Source organism: Rhodamnia argentea, chromosome 4 (genome assembly GCF_020921035.1).
Source record: "Rhodamnia argentea isolate NSW1041297 chromosome 4, ASM2092103v1, whole genome shotgun sequence".
In the NCBI taxonomy this organism is placed as follows: Eukaryota; Viridiplantae; Streptophyta; class Magnoliopsida; order Myrtales; family Myrtaceae; genus Rhodamnia; species Rhodamnia argentea.
In genome coordinates this window covers 17,914,503-17,936,305 of record NC_063153.1, presented here as the reverse complement: position 1 = coordinate 17,936,305, position 21,803 = coordinate 17,914,503, and the positions used below count along the sequence as shown (strand labels likewise).

At 41.9% G+C, this 21,803-nt stretch overlaps 3 protein-coding genes and 1 pseudogene across 5 annotated transcripts; 3 read left to right on the top strand and 1 right to left on the bottom strand.

The window, feature by feature from the left end:
* The first annotated feature begins 395 nt into the window (after positions 1 to 395).
* On the top strand, positions 396 to 2,269 carry LOC115744505 (annotated as a pseudogene).
* A 779-nt stretch (positions 2,270 to 3,048) lies between these two features.
* LOC115744642 (DExH-box ATP-dependent RNA helicase DExH10) lies at positions 3,049 to 13,752 on the top strand. 3 transcript variants are annotated; one of them, XM_048277135.1, is made up of 18 exons: positions 3,049 to 3,372; positions 4,197 to 5,205; positions 6,360 to 6,674; positions 6,788 to 6,892; positions 7,007 to 7,075; positions 7,322 to 7,489; positions 7,581 to 7,652; positions 7,763 to 7,879; positions 8,178 to 8,387; positions 8,497 to 8,655; positions 10,301 to 10,390; positions 10,469 to 10,561; positions 10,757 to 10,910; positions 11,624 to 11,772; positions 11,848 to 11,943; positions 12,701 to 12,793; positions 13,404 to 13,555; positions 13,677 to 13,752. In XM_048277135.1, exons 2-17 carry the CDS (start codon positions 4,225 to 4,227, stop codon positions 13,512 to 13,514), a joined length of 2,982 nt encoding a protein of 993 aa, XP_048133092.1. In that variant the 5' UTR covers positions 3,049 to 3,372; positions 4,197 to 4,224; the 3' UTR covers positions 13,515 to 13,555; positions 13,677 to 13,752. The 3 variants fall into 3 exon arrangements, with proteins under 3 accessions (XP_048133092.1, XP_030535778.1, XP_048133093.1); XM_030679918.2 differs by having other exon boundaries at positions 13,404 to 13,752; XM_048277136.1 differs by lacking the exons at positions 12,701 to 12,793; positions 13,404 to 13,555; positions 13,677 to 13,752 and adding an exon at positions 12,125 to 12,614.
* Positions 13,753 to 14,275: 523 nt separating this feature from the next.
* On the bottom strand, positions 14,276 to 16,297 carry LOC115744644 (cytochrome P450 CYP73A100-like). Its single transcript, XM_030679922.2, has 2 exons — positions 15,360 to 16,297; positions 14,276 to 15,254 (listed from the first exon to the last, which is right to left on the bottom strand). The coding sequence occupies exons 1-2, from the start codon at positions 16,223 to 16,225 to the stop codon at positions 14,510 to 14,512; spliced, it is 1,611 nt and encodes a 536-aa protein (XP_030535782.1). The 5' UTR covers positions 16,226 to 16,297; the 3' UTR covers positions 14,276 to 14,509.
* A 1,502-nt stretch (positions 16,298 to 17,799) lies between these two features.
* On the top strand, positions 17,800 to 21,566 carry LOC115744645 (pentatricopeptide repeat-containing protein At3g42630). The gene is made up of 2 exons (XM_048277137.1): positions 17,800 to 19,270; positions 20,723 to 21,566. The coding sequence occupies exon 1, from the start codon at positions 17,817 to 17,819 to the stop codon at positions 19,071 to 19,073; it is 1,257 nt and encodes a 418-aa protein (XP_048133094.1). The 5' UTR covers positions 17,800 to 17,816; the 3' UTR covers positions 19,074 to 19,270; positions 20,723 to 21,566.
* The last annotated feature ends 237 nt before the right edge of the window (positions 21,567 to 21,803 follow it).

Sequence of the window (21,803 nt, the reverse complement as noted above, 5' to 3'; positions counted from 1 at the left end):
CAAAGTTTGATTAATTTCTAGCCGCTGCGAAGATAGAAAGCAAAGGGTCCCGCTTATTTACCTTGGGCAATTTGTCGTCTGTCATACATTTTGTATCTTGCTGAGGAGTTTGCCAAACGCTTCAGAAAAATGGTGTAGCACACCGCTTTGGAGAAATTGTACGAAACAGGCTTTTTAGTATGATCTTTTGTTTAGATGCTTGCTAGGCACAGCCGCGCGGAAAGGATACTTTCATGGGCAAAGGTAGATTCGTGACCCCTGTGCACTCAAATAAATAATTAGACAAATTTTTGGACACAAGAAATCGTGAAGAGTATGTATCTTCTTTGATTATTATAGCCGACCAAACGCATATTTATTCTGGCCCCGGACAAAGTATTTGAGTCCGTTTTCGCATGTCCTATTCAAGAAGCTGCCCACTCAATCTAGAGATCAACTATTTCTCGAGTTTTGCTTCTCTGCCGCTGTTCAAAGGAAGTATTGACAGATCTCCTAGCAGGTTGGGACAACGAATAAATGCATATATCTCGTTGCGAAAGCTAGGAATGATCCGTTGCATCATCACATCGCCCCGTTACATGATCCTTGCAGGTAAGCGGAGGTGTCTTTTGTTGTTAAACGCGGCTTCGAAGGTTGCAGGGAAATGAAACATTAAGCGAATCCTCCTCAGTTGTCGGCTCGTTGTTCAAACCGCCATGCGCAGCTTTATAGGTCATTGGATTTTGCCGAGTTTGGTTGCTGCATTGTTCTCTTGTTATGATACTTCAGGTGTTGAGTGTTTTTTGTTGCTGCATTATTCTCCTTGTGTTTTGCACTATGTTGTTTGGCACTGAGAAGTGATTGCCTAGTTTTAAAAAGAAAATAAAAAATGAACTGCTCAATCTTGGGTTGAGACTTTTGATTTGATTTGATGCAATCAAACAAGCTAAGCTACTGTGCGTACTGAAACTTTGCAAGTCTCTAGCAGGAAAGAACAGAGATGGAGCCCCAGACCATGTTGCCACGGCTAGGAATGGAACGGCCAATGGCATAGATCATGATGATGGTGACGCTTCTCTTCCTTGGAACTCCTCCGCTTCAATGTACCACCATGACATCAGAGCATTGAAGGCCGCCGCCGAGCAGGACATTGCCGCTTTCAATTTCCCTGGGCACAATAGAGGCAGTGCTGCTCCGTCTTCATTGGCTCGGGTCATTGGTATCTCCCCCTTCATCTGCGATATCCTCGCGATCCCGGAGCTGGACAACCTTCATTCTCCAAAGGGCCCCATCTTAGATGCGCAGAAGCAAGGGCGGAATTGTTCGGGTCGCACCACCAGACATGGCTCCAACCTGCAGGATCCATGCTGCCATAATGTCCAGTTGTCCCCCCGGCGACACTCTCGTTCTCCTTCGGAATGCTCATTTGTCGGCAACCTCCGCCATGGTCTTGCCTGGTGCGATTCCAAAGTACATCGTGCCTGAATATAACTCCGAATGGGACATTGCTGGTGGTATCGATGCAGAACAGGTTAGTTCAGCAAAGCTCAGTTATTCAGAATTAGACATTGTCGCAGCCTGCAGAAGGAAGAACATCCACGGTTAATGTGCCATTTCTCACGCAAATTGCAATCCTCGTTCGCGTTCTTGGAGGTGGAGAAAGCAATGAGTGAACTGGAATGAAAAAAGGTGGAAAAGCCGCTGCGGTTTTTGTGACTTCCCCAACTTATTATGGTGTATGCAGCGACATCATCACCGAGCTTTCCCAGCTAAGTCATTCTTATGGGATTCCACTCATTGTGGACGAGGCTCACGGTGCACATCTAGGATTCCACCGTCAGCTCCCAAGTTCGGCCCTCTGGCAAGGTGCCAACATGACATCGTCGCGCAGTCTACTCACAAAGTCTTATGCTCCCTATATATAACCCAGTCATCCATGATGCATGTGTCGGGGAACATGGTCGACAAAGAGAAAATATGCAAATGCCTCCAAGCTCTAATGACCGCGAGTCCTAGTCATTTGCTTTTGGGCATCCTTGGATGCGGCAAGAGCTCAGCTGAGCGAAAACCCGGGAAACCATATTCGACAAAGCTATTGATTTGTCCATTATGGCAAAAGGAGTTGCTTGCAGAAATTCCGGGCGTATCTGTGCTCGACTTATTGAGCTTCCCTGGCTCTTGAGCAATGGATCCTTTGTGCCTCACCGTAGTCGGTTTCCGGCAGCTTGGCAATTCAGGTCACGAGGCAAATGAAATCCTATACTATACAGAGAGATCCACGGGATTGTGAGCGAAACTTGTTGTACTTTTGAACCTTGGAACACTGAAAACAGCATATTTTATTATTGGCAGGCTAGTCTCGGGAATAAAGCTCCTCTCCAAAGAAGCATCACCTTCCAAGATTGCTCACGGGGATCTGCAAATGGCTCTTTGCTTGGCAAGATTTTTGGTGGAGAGATGATATGTCCCTCTCCGCCAGGAATTCCAGTGTTGAACCGAGGAGAGAGGATCATTGAGCGAGCTGTCGACTACTTACTTGTTGCGTGTTCAAAGGGACGGCGGTCTCATCACCGGAGCGCCTCCGATCCAACGCTCTCTTCCATAGTCCGTCTGCGCGACCGAGTGGATTTACGCACCCGGGATTTGTCTTAATAATGATAAGATTAGGAATATGAGGTAGCTAATAATGAAAATGGGATGTATCTTTTTGTGATCATCTACTGATGATGCATGGCTAATAATGTTAATATTCGGGACACCCACTAACTTTCTTTGTGGCTCACAGACAATCTATTGTATTCTCACAGACATTTAAAGATTATCATGCTTATATTGTTTAAAGAATATGTCTTTTTTTTTTCCTTTTTGTAAATTGAAGTCAAAAGAAATTAAAAGTCTCGAAAGAATTATCAAAACTATAGACGAATTCTCACCTGTCAAAGAAAGATTTTCCAGAAAACAATAAAATGTGTTTTCAGTAATCTGTCGGGAACGTTGCATAATTGCAATTTTCTTGTCGTATAAAACGAAGTCAGATTCGTTGCTCAACAAACGAGGTGGCGTCTCTGAATCGATTCACCTTCCCAGCCGTTTTTAAGACGGGACTCTCTGCATTGGCCCGAGCCAAGCTCGAGCCGAGCCGACGCCATCGCTTTTGTTTCTCGTTGGAAGAAGCAGCCGCCCTCGCCATCTCTCTCTCTCTCTCTCTCCCTCTGTCTCTCGCGTTCGAGCCCGAGCTCAAGCCCTGAACCAGAGGTCGTGGTTTGGTTGTTTTGGGGGTCCCTCTCCCTCTCCTCGGTTCCGCTTTTCTCCCTCTTTACTCTCTTTCTCCGCCGTCCTACTTCAGACCTCGGAGCACCATAGCAGCCGCCAGCTTCCGAGTCATCCGCCAAGGTAACTCTCTCTCTCTCTCTCTCTCTCTCTGCAGCCGCTAGGTGCTCGGCAAAATTCGTAAACTTTTTGACCTAGACGTGCTTTGGACCCTCACTCCTCAATATTCTGCCGCCTCCTCCAGTCTACTTGGAATAGTTTTCAGGGAGTGTTGTAGCTACCCTTCTGGTTTACTTGCACATCATCCCTCTCTACCGAGGCGGCCAATGGAGTTCCTTCAGCTGGTCTTCATGTAGAGAATGGGGCACACTATTATTACCTGGAGATAACAAGACATCATTCTAACGGCTAGAAGGCGTCCTCCGTCGCTAATGAGATTACAGTGGCAATTTTTATGTTTAAGGACTGAACTCTGACCTGCCATCTGGATTAGTGAACAGGGCTCTCTTGTTCATGAGCCATGATGATCTTAATGCTCAGCATACAAATTGGTTTGACGAGCTTCAGAAATCATGTCATTATAAGAATAAAACCGCAATCTTTGATTGTGAGAAATTGTATTCTGATGGCATTGTTTTCGTACTTGGGCCATTCTTCAAACGAAGTGATTCTAGATTAGTTACGACATCTCCAAGCTCATGCCTGTTGCATTCGCATCTTTTCTGGACGTTTTAGTGTTTTCTGGACCTTTTTTGGGTTTTTACTTTTTTGATGTTTTGTTCACGGTGAATGTTAATACTGTTCTAGTTTTATTTTGTTTATGGAAAGGCTGCAACTCCCAATGGCCCGAAATTGTTAAATTGCTAGATTTTTTTTTTTTTTTTTTTTGCTGAAGAGAGGACAACAATATCATTCATGAAACTATTTTCTCTTGGACTTCGATTTAGGTGCGCTTGACGTCTTTACGGGTAAAATATGGAAGCTTTGGGGAAAAGGAAAGGACCAGACTCTTCTGAAATCACCGATCCCTATACTGGGTCTTCAGATCAAAGAAATGATGAATCCGCTGCGAAGCGGCATAATTCGAGTCGGACATGTGTGCATGAAGTTGCTGTTCCAACTGGTTATAATTCAAATGCAGATGAATCACTGTATGGGACTCTCTCAAATCCTGCTTACAGTGGTGAGATGGCAAAAACTTACCCATTCAAACTTGACCCTTTTCAGCAAGTTTCTGTAGCATGTTTGGAGCGAAAGGAGTCAGTTTTAGTGTCAGCACACACTTCAGCCGGTAAAACTGCAGTTGCTGAATATGCCATTGCAATGTCTTTTAGAGATAAACAAAGGGTAATATATACATCTCCTTTGAAAGCTTTGAGCAACCAGAAGTATAGGGAGCTAAGTCAAGAGTTTAAAGATGTCGGGTTGATGACTGGTGATGTTACCATTGCACCTAATGCTAGCTGCTTGGTCATGACAACAGAAATTCTTAGAGGGATGCTGTATAGGGGTTCTGAGGTATTAAAGGAAGTTGCATGGGTTATCTTTGATGAGATACATTACATGAAGGATCGAGAAAGAGGTGTTGTTTGGGAGGAGAGTATTATATTCTTGCCACCTGCCATTAAAATGGTTTTTCTTTCTGCAACAATGTCAAATGCTACTGAGTTCGCAGAATGGATTTGCAACTTGCATAAACAGCCATGCCATGTAGTATACACAGATTTCAGACCAACTCCGCTGCAGCATTATGTTTTCCCTATGGGTGGGAGTGGTTTGTATCTTGTAGTTGATGAGCGCGAGCAATTCAGAGAGGACAACTTTCTTAAGCTTCAAGATACTTTTACAAAGCAGAAAGTTGGCGAGGGGAGCAAGTTTACCAATGGAAAAGCGAGCGGGAGAATTGCCAAAAGCGGCAATGCCTCAGGGGGTTCTAGCATATACAAAATTGTGAAGGTAAGTTTGCAGACAATTCTACGGTCACTTGCTTAGTGTATATTTTATCACACAGTCTCTGTCTCTCTCTCTCTCTGGGTTTTGACCACCACGGATGTACTTTTGGTAGCCTTTCTCAATTTTCATATTCAACATTTTATTTTTGTCTATTGAATCCAATTACCACTATACTAGGGAAGTGTTAGGGCATTGAATGAGAGTCTGCATTCATATATAGCAATTTAAGCTGCTAGATTAGAAGGCAGTTGTTACAGATTAATTAAACGAATTTTCAAGACATTAAATTTTGTATCATGCTTTATGATATTGAGAATAATAATTACTTTTTTGGCACTATCTCTTAAGTTGCTGGTAAGTTGATTGCGGATTTTGAAGGCTTTGTAAATATTGTCGAGAGCTTTTTGAGAGTTTTAAATGTAAGTTTTTTGATTCCTTTCTTGTCTTACTTTAGTCGTCGATCGCATGTTTTCAGCAAGTGTGTTTTGGTGATATTGCACGAGATATCAATATGAAGAAAATGTTCAATTGTTACTGCTTGCTTTTTTAATATCTTATAAGATGCTTGACATTTTGAGATTTCGCTTTACTGAATTCTCTTTCTGTTTCATCAGGGCTCTTTTAGTTGTAGCTTGCCAGCTTATTTTCTGTAATGGTGATTTACAGTTCTGCAAAGTTGATTTCTCGCCATGTTGTGAGAATAATGACCTACTTAAGATGAGACAACATGATGAAAGCATGTCCTCTCTTATGATGTCTCTACTTTACTTAAGCAGATCATGCATCTACATCTCTTTTAACACTTCCTTTCAGAGGTCTGTTTTTTCCATCCTGAGTGCTATTCACTTTGTGCCCCATTGGCCCATGGTTCTGCTCTATCTAGCTCTCATTGCATATTTATTTCTTGGATTCACAAATGAACATCAGAGCTATCTCGATTGAGCCATTTTAGTATGTCAGCAAGTGTATCTAGCTTTGTACAGGTTGGTACACAATATGGGTACTCTTTCAATGAATTTCATTTTTGACATTAGGTATCAATTAGCAATCACCTGGTTGCAGTTTGATCTCAATGTCTGTGATCTAGGTTTTGCATAAGTTTTTCTTTCATGCATTAAATTCCGCAGTGCTTGAATTGGAATCTTTGATGATTTCAGATGATAATGGAGCGTAAGTTTCAACCTGTCATAGTTTTCAGCTTTAGTAGGCGAGAGTGTGAACAACATGCAATGTCAATGTCCAAGCTTGATTTTAACACACAGGAGGAAAAGGATGTGGTGGAGCAAGTTTTTCGCAATGCTGTCCTGTGCTTGAATGAGGAAGATAGAAACTTACCTGCCATTGAGTTGATGCTGCCGTTACTTCAACGTGGAATTGCTGTTCATCATTCTGGCCTTCTCCCTGTTCTTAAGGAATTGGTGGAGCTTCTTTTCCAGGAAGGCTTAGTGAAGGCTCTTTTTGCTACAGAAACTGTGAGTTTTCCTTTGTAAATAGAAGGTTTCTCTCCCTGCACGTGCATTAGGTTTCGTTGGGTGTTCTTACCTAGAGTAACTAGACATAATGTATGACAAGTAATTTCCTACAGTTTGCCATGGGTCTGAACATGCCTGCAAAGACAGTGGTTTTTACAGCAGTTAAGAAGTGGGATGGTGATAGTCATCGGTACATTGGATCTGGGGAGTACATTCAGGTGAGTAAAGGAGCCATTGCTTAAGTTATAGATTTCTAATCATCACTTTATCTGAATATCTAACTTCTGCGAAGTCATCTGCTTTACTTAATTACTACTTTGAATTATTTGTAGATGAGTGGAAGAGCTGGCCGTCGTGGAAAAGATGAGCGTGGTATCTGTATTATAATGATTGATGAGCAGGTAATGTATATTTAACTCTCTCTCTCTCCCTCCCTCCCTCCCTCCCTCCCTCTCTCTCTCTCTCTCTCTCTCTCTCTCTCTCTCTCATACTTGTGTTTTTCAATCTCGGATGTCATAGATGCTGCGAATTTTGAAAATTTTGGGGAGCCTTTTTTTGGATACAGTTGATGGAGAATATGGCTTCTTTTTTATATATGTATATTCTCCTTGGTTTATGCCAAAAAATATTCACTCTTTTTATTTCAGATGGAGATGAATACACTCAAGGACATGGTTTTGGGGAAACCAGCTCCTTTAGTTAGCACATTCAGACTAAGCTATTACTCAATTTTGAATCTGATGAGCCGAGCTGAAGGACAATTTACTGCTGAACATGTCATAAAGAACTCATTTCATCAATTTCAGTATGAGAAGGTGTCTGCCTATTCCATCATGCTTTTATTGTTTTGGCATCTTCAAAGTAGTTGTTCTATGCCTGATTATAATGATTACTGTCATCTTCCAGGCCTTGCCCAACATTGGAAGAAAAGTTCAAAAACTGGAAGAAGAAGTTGCAAGTCTCGATGCTTCTGGGGAGGTAATTGTTTTTTTTATGTTTTACTCTAGTGGCACTGAAAATGAAAAAGATAAAAGACCAGATGGATTATGATGTGTGGTGCAAACCTTGAAAATTATATGACTTCCTAGGTTGAAGTAGCCGAGTATCATAAGCTGAAGTTGGAAATTGCTCAACTGGAGAAGAACATGATGGCAGAGATAACCAGGCCTGAGAGAGTTCTCTATTTTCTTTTGCCGGGCCGGCTGGTATGTGAATCTATGAATTTTAAATTTAAATTGCTGTTGCCTTTTCTATCTTCTCCATGACACTTTGCATGCGTCGACAGTTCATACAGTCTGTCCATGATGAAAAGGGATGAGCTGCAATTCCTTGTGCTGTCACTTTAATGATAGATAGCTAATCACCGAGTGATATTTTAATATATTCAGGTTTTCCTTCGCCATCACAATTCCTTGTGTCCTGTCATATTGGCAATTCTCTTTTCTATTGTTGCTTATCTGCTGTCTTGTTTCATGAAGTAACTGGTGCTTTTCCTCATCTCAGGTGAGGATTAGGGAAGGTGGAACAGATTGGGGTTGGGGAGTTGTAGTTAATGTTATCAAAAAGCCCTCAACTGGTTTGGGTACATTGCCATCACGAGGTGGTGGATATATTGTGGATACTTTACTTCATTGTTCTCCAGCTTTAGGTGAGAATAGTTCAAGGCCCAAACCTTGTCCACCTCGCCCTGGAGAAAAGGGCGAAATGCATGTGGTAAGTTGATATATGCAGAGAGCAACTATTGACACTATCTTTTGTGGCATCCTGTGCGACATGCAGATTGAGCTTTTCGGTTGATAACATCCACTTTTATGTTTTCTAGGTCCCTGTGCAGTTGTCCTTAGTTTCTGCTCTTAGCAAACTCAGAATTTCAATTCCTGCTGATCTCCGACCACTGGAAGCAAGGCAAAGCATATTACTTGCTGTCCAAGAGCTTGGAAGTCGTTTTCCTCAGGGTCTCCCAAAGCTTAATCCTGTAAAGGTAGTTTGGCAAACTATGACGTACCGGCAGCACTTTCCTTTTCAAACTAAGCAAGATGGTTTGGCAAATTCAATTTAGACTGTTGTCTCGCAACTACATTGCTTAGCAAAAAAGGAGTGTCCCTCATGTAAGTTTAGTTTTGGTATAGTTTAAGTTAGTGACCTTTGTTTTAAGTCATCCTGATTTAAAAATAAATAAATTCTCCCTATTTATATGAGTAGGTTGGATTTCTGTCATACTTTAGTTCCAAAGTTAGGAAAGAGACGAGGAAGTATGAGCTCTTTGGGTCTCATTTCCCTCACTAAGAGGTCAATGATTACCCCGCCGATATAAGGATCCATTGGTGAATTATAGAGCAGTCTAGCTCAATGCTCAATTATTTTTTGGCCTTTTATTATCTTATTGTTAGCCATAGAAAATCAGCAATTAACAATGGCTTCATGGCTGTGTTTACTCTCAATACAGCTCTTTCCTCTCCTAGGTTCTCAAGAGACAATCAATCTCCTTGAAGAGATTAAACTCTTTGATTGTTTGTTAAAGGAAGAAGAATTAAGCGGAAGATTTTATTTTACTTATGATTCTGTAGGAAGCCATCATGAATCTTGTTTACCCTTTTGCTTTTCTGGCATAAGAATGCAATTAATTGTCGTACTGTAAGACCATCTTCTGGTGAAATAGTAGTTCCTCCTTCCCTTGCACTTACCCTGATGTTATCTCCATGTGTACCATTTAGTACATCCCTATCCCATCTCAAACTCTGCAGATGAAAGAGAGTCTTCTTGAACTCTGCTAAAACTTATGCTCTCTGCCATTAGTGTGTGTATGACCAGATATTAGCAATTTTTTTAACTGAGCAATTTTGATCTATCCTTTTGGAAAGAATAATGCATCAGGCACTCAATTTCGTTTATTGACATTTGGCATCAAAATTTTTGCATTTGCCAACTACTTCCTTCTCTACAGTGCCACAGTAATGTAAAGATCGTGTGCATGTCAATAAAATTGGGCAGGAAATATTGAGTAAAATATGCTCACTGCAAACTAGTTCTTAAATTATGTGAGATACTTCTAAGAAGGTGTTGTTGGGTGCAATTTCTGTACAAGTTTGCTCAAAACAATTGATCCCTCTTTTCCTGCTGAGGTAGAAAACACAACTGCCAGTACCTTTAACCAGCATATACCTTGTGGACTGATCACACGATATAAAGAAAATGCTAAAAAGACTTGCTCTTCTATTCTTGTATCACCACTTCAAGGCTACTGTTGTGTGGATTTGGATTTCTTTTCCTTTGGGATCGAGTAAAGTGACCTCAGGGAAGTTGACTTCCTATATTTACAAAAGAAGTCTGTTTCTGTACATTTGAGGGGAAATTTGAGGGTGTTTTCATAATATACCCTATTCTAAAAGCCTCCTTTCTGTTTTTATTCGCTCTCTCTGCTGCTTTGTACTGAGTGTAGTGTCTCTGTTTTTAGAGACCTCTTCACCCCGGTATTTTACTCTGACTCAACCAAAGTAGGTTTTATACCAAATTATGTAAGAATGAGGTGATAATGACTTCTCCCCTATGATTCTTCTCGGAGGGAATAGCGCAAAATTAACACAATCCTCTATTTTCCACTTTTCTACGCAAATGTCATCTCGCAGGACATGGGTATTGAGGATCCAGATATAGTTGAGTTGGTCAATCAGATCGAGGAACTTGAACGAAAATTATTGTCTCATCCATTGCACAAGGTTGGTCATCTTCTGAGTGAAATTTTATCATGTCATCCTTCATTGTTGATGGTATGGCTTTACTGAGTATCAATGCAGTCTCAAGATGCACATCAGATGAGAAGTTTTCAAAGAAAAGCAGAAGTGAATCATGAAATTCAAGAACTTAAATCGAAGATGCGTGAATCTCAGGTACTTATCTACACTGGATTGGGTTGTTTATTTATTTGATCCTGCATGCTTTGTCGCTTGGGCCGGGGTTGCTTATATAGTTATTTGACTTGCATACCATTGAACTTGCGCCGCTGCACTGGTGCAGACAGTTGTATATTGTGTCTCGCTTCTCTGGCTATCATGCAAATCAGCTTCTCTTATTTCTATATGCAGCTGCAAAAATTTCGTGATGAACTTAAGAACCGTTCTCGGGTCTTAAAAAAGCTTGGCCACATTGATGCTGATGGTGTTGTCCAGTTAAAGGGACGGGCAGCCTGCTTGATTGACACAGGGGATGAACTACTTGTCACTGAACTGATGTTTAACGGTGATTGTTTGAGGCTTAATTATCTCCTTATACCAGCTAATTGAGTTATATTTATCCACTATGTTGTTTATATTGTTTGGTTGAAATTGTTTTCACTCTCGGTAAGGAGATAGTGCATGAATGAGCTCGCATGAACCATTGTGGAGGGTTCTGTTGTTGTATCCTGAACCGAATTCTGTCAAATTTTCAAAACTCAAGTTGGCTACTTTTGAGAGATTTTAAAACAAGTTCATACCTTATCTGGTTTAGCTGGCTATAACAATGGTAATATTTGTCGCGGTGGGGCCTTGAGCTAATCTTTGGCAGGGAGAAGCTGTCTGGCTCGTTCCGTATAGAATTCTGTACTTTCCTTATGCTATTGCTAGCAATTTTGAAAGTTAGTTTCGAGGTGCTTACGGTCTCAAATGAGGGAAGTTTCTTAACTAGGCGGTGCAGACCACCATGACCAATGAATATCATCCATTGACCGTAGGGTTCGATCACCCGATCCATGTGGACAAGGACCATGTAAGAATTTCCCCCTAAAAGGGCAAGACTCTGGGCAGATTTTTGGAAGGGGGCTATTATAAGGTTGTTCTAATTTTCTGACTAATGGTCCATGGGTTATGTCAAGGAAATTGTGTCTGCTTTAGTGGCTGTTGTGTGAAGGTTTCCTTTTCCTATTCTTTTTCTTTTAGTCACTGAATTGTTGATAAATTTGGATTTCTGGTCAGGTACATTCAATGATCTTGATCATCACCAAATTGCGGCTCTTGCTAGTTGTTTCATCCCTGGAGATAAATCGAATGAACAGATTCATTTGAGGACTGAACTTGCCAGACCATTGCAGCAACTCCAGGACAGTGCAAGGAGAATAGCGGAGGTAGTTTAATTGAGGTTTCTTATCCCGTAGACTTTGCAAGTTAGAGGTGTAAAACATTTGGTAATGTCCTTTTAGGTGCAAAGGGAGTGCAAGTTAGATGTAAATGTGGATGAATATGTGGAATCCACAGTCAGACCATACTTAATGGATGTGATCTACTGCTGGTCAAAGGTCAGTTCAGAAGAATTGTGCTACAAAATTCTGGACCATGTCTTACAGTTTGCACTGTGTGCACAATTTGCTTTGCATATTCTGTTACATAAGCTGAATGGAAGGTTTCATCACCTTTTCTCGAGGTTGATGTCCAGTGTGAACTTTGAATCTGTTTGTATCATGTTTGAGCAAAATCTAGGAGAAGAGAACAAATATATCTTTCTTGGGATGGCAAAGGGAGGAGAGGATATACAATCTGTCTCACAAGCTAATCATGCCCAGATTATTCATGGTTATCAGTGTTTTCCCAAGTATGGTGTTGATCATCATGAGTCTAAAGTTAGTCACGTGTTTCCAATATTTTTGGTGTTTGAGAGGCTTGTTTGATAATTATTAGAATCGTGTCTTATCTAAGTAGTTCCTGTTTGTTGCTACTTGAAACAGGAGTAATGTCGATATTCGTTCATGTGCCTTTCATCTTCCTGACATACACGGATTTCGTTGACTGTCTATGAGTTTTCAACTCATCATCTGCTTCTGAATCTGTCTGTTTTTAATGAGCTATGATTTATGTCCTCTAAAAGCTATCTCATTACTCACTGAATGCTGCATTCTCGTTGCTTTTCTTCTGCATATTGTGACAATTTTGATTGAATGACCAGCCAATGTGTTGCTTTATGGAACCAGAGAGGATGCCCATAAAACCTAAGAGACTAAACCAATGGTTAATACCTGATAGACATGAAAGTACTTTCCTCTGTTTTTGGATTTCCAGGGAGCAAGCTTTGCAGAAGTTATACAGATGACTGATATATTTGAGGGTAGCATTATTAGAAGTGCCAGAAGGCTTGATGAGTTTTTGAACCAGGTATGACATTTGAACCTTTACTATACAAGCAATACACCATGTGAAGATGAGGACTAAATGCTGCAGAGGACTTGTCCAAGCTAATTGTATCTAGAAAATCAGTGAATATTTGCAGCAATTTCCACCTTTTATGTTTCCTTTAGGCTTTTGGCATTAAATATTTGATCTCTGATTCCTTGAACGAAGGCAATCAGCCTTTTTTCCATCCCAGAACAAAGTTCTAGATGTAAGTGAATAAATGCAATTATTATTATGTCATTAAGCGGAATTTCTTCAATTAGGCCTTCACAACTTTAAGTTCAACGGTTCATTATACTTTTTCAGTCTGCATACCGATCTAGAGATATGACTGGCGGTTTTTTGCTCTCTCGTACTTGTTTTTCTTCTTGGTCTTGTCTTTTTGCCCTTTTTTTTTTTAGGGATGGAAGGGGGTAGGAGGATGTTATGCCTTTTAACTTTTCTTGATCAAAACTTGGATAGGGTGTCTTCGAATCAAGAAATAAAGAATCCTCTGTTGTTATGCTTCCTCTTGCTTATCTGATGATGATGCACCTTTTGAATGGTTAACTGTGCTACTGATTGCTTGTTTTTTTTTTTTTTTTCCATCAAGCTTCGAGCTGCTGCTAATGCGGTGGGAGAAACCAATCTCGAAAACAAATTTGCTGCAGCCAGTGAAAGTCTCCATAGGGGGATAATGTTTGCCAATTCCCTCTACCTCTAAAGCATCTGAAGCCACGCACCATTATTGTCATAATGATAGAGCGAACAGCAGATTAGGAATTAACATTGAATTTTTATTTTCTTCTGAGTTGGTACCTTTAGTTATTTTATTGAACAGAAAATTTGTTATAGTGATGAGGAAAGAATGTAAAACTAATTGTACAGAAAATTTTGGGACTTTGTTGGAGAAAAGGAAGGAATATCTGATGATTCATCCGGCATAGTGGCCTTTCACGATTGTGTTCCAGAGAATTAGAGAGAGATCAGTAAATGATACTGAACTTGGAGTGTTGCCCTTCTTTAAGTTGAGCAAGCACACCTCACTCAGTGTGTTATTGCTGGGACAGTGTTCAGCCTTCAGCAGCTACGACTGTTGCACATTGCCCGATCTGTTGCAAGGAGGCTTTCTCTCCTGTGAAGTTATTTACTTCTCTCTTGTGAACCAATATGTTTCGATCATACGCCATCGCTACTGATGGGCTTACCTAATTCAGGTTAAATGAGCTTCATTTACATGGTCTATATACCATATAGTTTTTTTGGCTCTACTCACCCATCCTCTTTTTTCATTCTAGAGTCTCTGGTTTGTGTCCAGTAGCCAACCAAAAAAGAAAACTGTATCTGCAGATTACAGAGGTGCAGTATAACATGCTAGTCGCGGACGAGGTCAATCATAAATTGACGAGTCCCTTTCAGAGAAAGGTCCGGGGATTACCAGTCCCTTTGAACAATTTACTGTCAAATCACTTCTTGGATTCTACATGGACTACCAAAACGGCTCACAATGATCTGTCTGGCTATATAGCAAGGGAAATGGAAGAGGAATCCAACATTGAGGAGACGATATCCACTGTTATTATGACGTGCTTAAATTACACATATCACAAATTCACTTTGCGTACAGTGTCTGCAAAGATACTCGAAAAACAAAGAAGAAAGAAAGGGCTTGTTCAAGTTCCAAAATGGTTGGCTGCTATTTGGTTTAATGTGATGGAATCAAATCTCCAGGGGAGCAATGGGCTCAAAGACGACGGTAGAATGGTTGGCAATATGCAAACTGAATTGGCCTCCTTTCTCGCTCATGTCGAGCTTGTCCATTCCCGGGGGGACTTTCATCTCGAAGTTGGACACCAACTTTGCGACGACAAGACCTAATATTGGAAGGGCGAGTATGATGCCTGGGCAGCTCCTCCTCCCCACCCCAAATGGCAAGTACCTGAAATCCACCTTCCCGCCCGCCACTGCATCTGTCCCACTTTCCTCTTCCAAGAACCTCTCTGGCCTGAAGTCTTCCGGGTTCTTCCACCATGCAGGGTTGTTGGCCAACCACCATGCATTCACCACCACCTTTGACTCTTTGGGGATGGTGTAGCCGCCTAGCTTGGCTTCTTCCAGGTTCATGTGAGGCACCAATAGAGGTATGGGTGTGTGCAGCCTGAGTGTTTCCTTCACTGTTGCTTGCAAATAGGGTAACTCGTCCAGGTTCGATTCTGTGACCGGTTTCCCTCTCAGGACGGCCGAGATCTCCTCCCTGATTTTGCGTTGGACAGTCGGATGATTGACCAGCTCTGCTATGGCCCATTCCATGGACCACAGAGTTGTTTCTATCGCCGCCACATTTATGTTCTCCACGATGTAGAGCACGTTGGCTTCGCTGATTTCGCCCTTTGTTTGTGCGTCTATGATGTGATCTATGGCACAACTTATCTGGTGCTTGTCCCCATTCGCAGCCATTATTTTCCTGACAATTAAGAACAAAGAACATTAGCTTTGAGGTCATTAAATCATGGACGATCGAATTCACATGACCTAGCCGACGCGAAAACTAAGAATTGCGATTGCAAACCTTCTTCTCTCAACATAGTAGTTGTTAAAAAATGCGAGGCGCCTGCGCTGCAAGTCTCTGCACTTGTTCAAGTATCCTTTCAAGAGTGGTCTGAGCATGGGAATGAAATCCCCGTAGTTGTAGTCAAAACTCTGAGCCAAGCGACTCCTTTCGGAGTTGAACTTGGTGGCTTCAACGAACAACGGATCCTGCACGGACTCGAACTTGGAGTCGAACATCATTCGATACATGATGTTGTAGAGCATCAACTGCAGACGCTTCCTGATAACGATCCCTTCGCTTCTCACTCGCTCATCTCTGGTCAGGTCGCTGACAACCAAGTCCATTTCTTGTTCCCACATATCACTGTAGCTGTGCACCACCTTGCTGGTGAAGAAGGGGAGCGTCATGATGCGACGCATTTTGCGCCAATGGTCGCCATAGATGGTGAACACCATGTCCTGCCCATTGCCCGTGAAAATGTCGAACACGACATTTCTAGGGCGGGATCCGAATTCGACGCCTTGGGTATGGAGGACGTGTGTGGTCAGCTCGGGGTCGGACACCACAACTAGGTTCTTCACGCCGAGTTTAAGTAGGAAAACGGGGCCATAAGTCTTTGACATGGAGGCTAGAAGGCGGTGATTGAGGTCATTCCCCACTTGGAGCCAGTTCCCGAAAATCGGGACGGCCAGAGGGCCCGGGGGTAAGTTGGCGCCGCAGTCGAAAACAGTGTGGAGCAAGTAAGCGAAGAAAGGAAGAGAGACATAGAGAGAGGTCGGCAAGAAAGGTAATTGAATGGACAAAAGGGATGCCAAAAAGTTGGCGAACGTAACGAGTGTGGATACAAGGAGAGTTGCATAAATGAAAGTGGTAAGACGAGCCATGTTCACCGAGAGAGAGAGAGAGAGAGAGAGAGAGAGAGAGAGAGAGATTTTTGGAGGTTTGGAACTTGGGGGGTAGAGAGGAGGGAAAATTGGGTTTATATTGAGTTGGTGTCAAATGGTTTTGTTGGGGGGGAAATCCATGGGCTGTAACTTGCAATCAAGGTAGGAAGCCTCTGTTTCTTAACAGGTCAAAATGGGGTTGGTCGATTGGTTGGTCGGTAGGTGATGCATTTTGTGCCTTCAATCTTCCGTTGATCACATCAACATTATCATTCAGCTTAGTTGTTTGTAAACAAATGAAGCATAGCATGAACGAATGAGTCACCAGCTCAACAGTCAGTTTCACCAGATATTGCATCTTCTCGCAGTTTCTACATATTTGTCATCCAAACTGGTTAATGCCGCATCTGTCGATGTGGATCGGTGGGCAATCGAGCCATAACAGTGCGAAGCTCGAGCTCGATTCGACTTGCATATTTGATGCCCGAAACTCGACTCAAACTTAATTGACAAGTCAGTCTCTCTCCCTCCTTTTCTCTCTCAAAACTTGTATACAAAATTGAGATACTCGAACTTGACTTGACTTGACTTAATTGCAATCAATTTATAAAGAAGCTTGGGCTTCATCTTGAAAGCTCAAATATTGTCAACTTTTGTAACTATCAATATTTTAATGAAAAAAAAAAAACAATATGAGTTTGATTAGGCATACGAGGCTCTTGAGTAAAAATGAGCTTGATCTCGACTCAATAAAATACTCATATAGCTCGAACTCAACTCAAGATCAGCTTGTCATGATGTAAGTTCAAGATACCCACGAGTAGCTTAACTCGGTTTCGACCCTGCCTAAGGTTGGGATATAGTTACACATTAGTATCTTTATCATTTTTTTTCCCTTTTTATCTTGTATTTTTTCATTGTGGCCTCGCAAGGTCGGCCTCGCTAGTGCTAAGTTGAGGAGGGTAAGATTTAGATCCTTGCCGGAGGCCGCGAGGTCGAAGGCCACGAGGGCTCGAGCCTCACCAGCCCAACCTTTGGTGAGGTCGAGCCTTACCGGCTTAGCTTTAGCGAGGCCGACCTCGCCCAACGACGTTGGTGTTGAGTTTTGTCGGCCATAATGAAAAAATAAAAAATAAAAAGGAAAGAAATATAAAATAATAAAAAGTTCACAAATTTTCTTTTAAAAAATTTTTATAAAAATTATCCAAATAAGGGCAATGTAGGATTGTATGCGTGTACATTAGTGATTTCCGATCAAAATTGGCAAAAAGGTTTAAGACTATCTTTTATGTTTCAATATCGAACATCTTTGTTTTAGTTATGACACTTAATGAACGAAGTTCCTTTTCGATAAGAAAAAAAATTAAATTAAAAGATTTACGGTCGAATTGATATAAATATAATAAATTTAGGAGTTTTCTCGATAATAACCAACGACATGATCACGTGAGTTTGGATCAATATAAGATTAAGAGGAAGCGATGACTGAAGGAGACAAATCTAGCTTAAACTATTTTTAAGGAGACAGAAATTCCAAAATCATGGTATCGACAGAACAGAAAACGAGGATGATTACAGATTTTGCAGAGCGATGATGGAGGAAGGAGAAGAAGGAGAAGGGTGTTTCGCTCGCATTCGTCTCTGCCTCATTTCAATCTTCTTCCCCATGAATACTCCTCGTTCCCCTTGTCTCCAATTCGTTATTCAGCTCAAGCACACCCCCCACTTCCCTCCTTCTCCTCCTTCTTCTTCTTGGCTCCCCTTTGGCGCTCCGAAGCCAGTCCCGCCACGCTTTGTCGCTCTCGCAGCTACACCTCACCCCGCTCATCGCACCCCGTCCTCCGCTCTGTTGCTCAGCTACGCAACCCACGGCCTCTTGCATCGAGCATGGCCCCTTTGGCTCCATCTCTCGTCCGACCCTTCTTTCCTCCCCGACCTTCCCCTTCTTTCCCTCTTAATCTCTGCGTGCGGCGCCGCCCGCCGTTTCGACCTGGTCCTCCGAATTCTGGACCACCTCTCTTCGGCCGCGGTTCCTCCTGACTTGCTTCCCCGGGTTCACTCCCTCGCCATCTCTTGCTTCGCCGATCATGCCCAGCTTCACTTGATGGAGCACACCTTGAGCCTCATGCTGTCCCGGGGCTTCCCAGTTGATTCCGCCACCGGCGATGCCTTCCTCCGATATTACAGCCGTTTCGCTTCTTTGGACGACATGGAGAATGCTTATTCCTGGCTCAAGCGCTCTCGCCATCTCCCCCGCCAAGTAGGAATCAGGGCCGTGGCTCTTGCTTATGTCAGGGATCGCAAGCTCTACAGGTTAGGACACTTCTTGAGGGATGTCGGCCTCGGTAGGAAAGACCTCGGCAATCTTCTGTGGAACCTGTTGTTGCTCTCTTATGCTGCCAATTTTAAGATGAAGAGCTTGCAGAGGGAATTCTTGAACATGGTTCGTGCCGGGTTCTGTCCTGACGTCACCACCTTTAACATCCGCCTCCTCGCTTTTTCGAGGTTGTCCTTGTTCTGGGATCTTCATCTCAGCCTCGAGCACATGAAACACACCGGCATCGTTCCCGATCTCGTCACTTATGGTTGCGTTGTTGATTCCTACTTGGATAGGAAGCTTGGGAGAAATCTGAGGTTTGTATTAGACAAGATGAACCTGGACGATTCTCCTCAGGTGTTGACAGACTCATTTGTATTTGAAGCTTTTGGCAAAGGCAATTTCCATTCAACTTCGGAGGCGTTTTTGGAGTTTCCGAGCAACAATCCCTGGACTTACCGGAAAGTTGTCACCGCGTATCTGCGAAAACAATACAGGAGGGATCGGAACCATATCTTTTGGAATTACTAACTAGCTGCCTAAGATTGCTGTCCAAGAATTCTACCTTTTTTTTTTATCTTTAATCTACTACTCAAGTTTGCATGGCTGAGAAGTACTACATTCTAGTTTATGATTCAGGTTCCACCACTAGAGCTCATAATTAGTGTTTAACAACATCGTGCTGGTAATGGAAGCATCGTCATCTTGGGTCTTTGACCATGGGAAAGGTAAGGGAAAGATCTGTCAGTAAGATTTTTATTTATTCGGGCTATTATGAAGTGATTATTTGATGTTTGTGGAAGGTAAGATGGGCAATCTATATTTCTCATGGGCTTATGCACCCTTCTCATGATAAAATTTTGATGGACAAGTTTTAGGCAACATTTCATATCCCGGCCCTCACTCCTCAATTCTGCCTCCTCCAACAACTACCAAGATTGATTTCCCAGGAGTTCTAGCCGCCCTTGTGGATTACTGCAAATTGATCCCCCTCGACTGATGCAGCCAGTGGGGGCTACTTTGCTGGTCTTAATAATTTCGTTGGGCTGCTTCTTCCTGTGATTTCGTTTTAGCTGGATATGACTTGCTATTCACTGAACATGTAAAAACGTACTGCACTAGTCTTTATCCACAAGAAAAAAGAGAACATTAAAAAAGAAGATTGTAGTTAGCGACTGAGTAGTCATTCGAGGAAAGCAGTCATTGGGGACTAAATTAAAATAAACCTTTTCACATATGCGGTGTATGGTGTTCATCCAGTTGCCTTGACAATATCTTGGGATGCTCTTTGATTAATAGTCTAATGGTTAAGTATGCCAACTAGACAATCATTGTAGTACAGTGGCCCTATCCTCCATAATTGTCACTACTGCTAATGACATAGAAACTATAGGAAAGAGTATACGAGTATAGAGACTTCAGTGCCCCATTAATTTTCCCTTCTATCTGAAGTGCCTGGCATTCTATGTTTAAGGCATGCACTCTGATGAGCAATCTGGCGTAGACCCTAACTGAATTGCAAGCAGGGCTTCTCTTAATCATGAGCTCTGATGATCTTAATATTCCCATTGATGTTTATCCCTGATGAATCTCAAAGTGGTTTCAGTTCTATTTTGCTTAAAAAAAAAAGTTTGCAGCACCATGGAATCTGAAATTCTTAAATTGGTCGACTGTTTTTGCTGAAGAGAGGACAATGATATCTTATTTGAAACTGTTTGCAGTTGGGACTCTATTATAGGTTTGCTTGACGTGTGCAAGTAAAATGATGGAAGGTGTATCAATTTGGAATTTTTCGTGGTATTAACCCAATTTTACGGAGGGTAAATTTGTTATAGGTGTACCAGTTTGGGGTTTTTCGTGGTTAAAAAAATTATTTTAGGATAAATTTGTTACAAATAAACTAGTTTAGGGTTTTTGGTGGTCAAAAAAATAGTTTGGGGTAAATTTATCACACGTATACCAGTTTGGGGTTTTTCGTGATAAAAAAAATAGTTTGGGATAAATTTGTCACAGGTGTACTAGTTTGGGGTTTTTTATGGTATTAACCCGTTCTATTTTGCTTAAAAAAAAAGTTTGCAGCACCATGGAATCTGAAATTCTTAAATTGCTTGACTCTTTTTCCTGAAGAGAGGACAATGATATCTTATTTGAAACTGTTTGCAGTTGGGACTCTGTTATAGGTTTGCTTGACATGTGCAAGTAAAATGATGGAAGCTGTGGGAAAAAGGAAAGAACCAGACTCTTCTGAAATAATTGATTCCAATGCTGGATCTCCAGCACGTCAATGAAAAATCTGCTTCGAAGCAGCGTAATTCGGGTAGTACGTGGATGGATGAGGTTGTTGTTGCAAGTGGTTATACTTTAAAGAAAGTTGAATCATTGTTGGGGATATCTCAAATCCTGTCTACACTGGCAAGATGACTAAAAGCTGCCCATTCAAACTTGACCCTTTCCAGCGAGATTAATAGCTTGTTTGGAGTGAAAAAAGTCAGTTTTAGTACTGGCACACTTCAGCTGCTAAAAGCTGTGGTTGATGAATATGTCATTGCAATGGCTTTGAGAGATGAATGGAGGGTGATATATTTAACACCTTGAAAGCTTTGGGCAGCCAGAAGTATGGGGTGCTAAGTCAAGTGTTCTGTCTCGTTGCACCTACTGCTAGCTGCTTGGTTATGAGGGTAATGCTGTATAGGGGACTTGAGGTGCTAAAGGAAGCTGCATGGTTTATTTCTATGAGTTACATTACTCAGAGGATCGTCAAAGGGGTGTTGTCTGGGAGATCTTTTTTCTCTTTTTCGCCGCTGGTCATAAAAATGGTTTTCCTTTCTGTGGCAATGTCAAATTTCAAATGCTAGTGAGTTCATATAATGGAGTTGCAGCTTGCATAAGCAGCCATGCCATGTGGTGTACACATACTCCTTACCACTCCTCTGCTCTGCAGGGTTACATTCTGCCAATCGGTGGGAGTGGCTTGTACTTTGGAGTTGATGAGCACAAACAATTTAGATAGAACAAGTTTCTCAATGGTTCAAAATGCTTTGACAAAGCAGAAAGTTGGCAAGGGGAACAAGTTTACATATGGAGAATTGAGTGGAAGAATTGCCAAAAGCGGCAATGCCTCGGGGTTCTGACAAATACAGAATTGTGGAAATTAAGTCTGCAGACATTTCTGTGGTCAGTAAGCCTGCTAGCGTTTCATTTTTCTACCCAATCCACAACTCAGGAAGCCTTTCTCTAAGTCAAAGAATGAAATATTCGTAC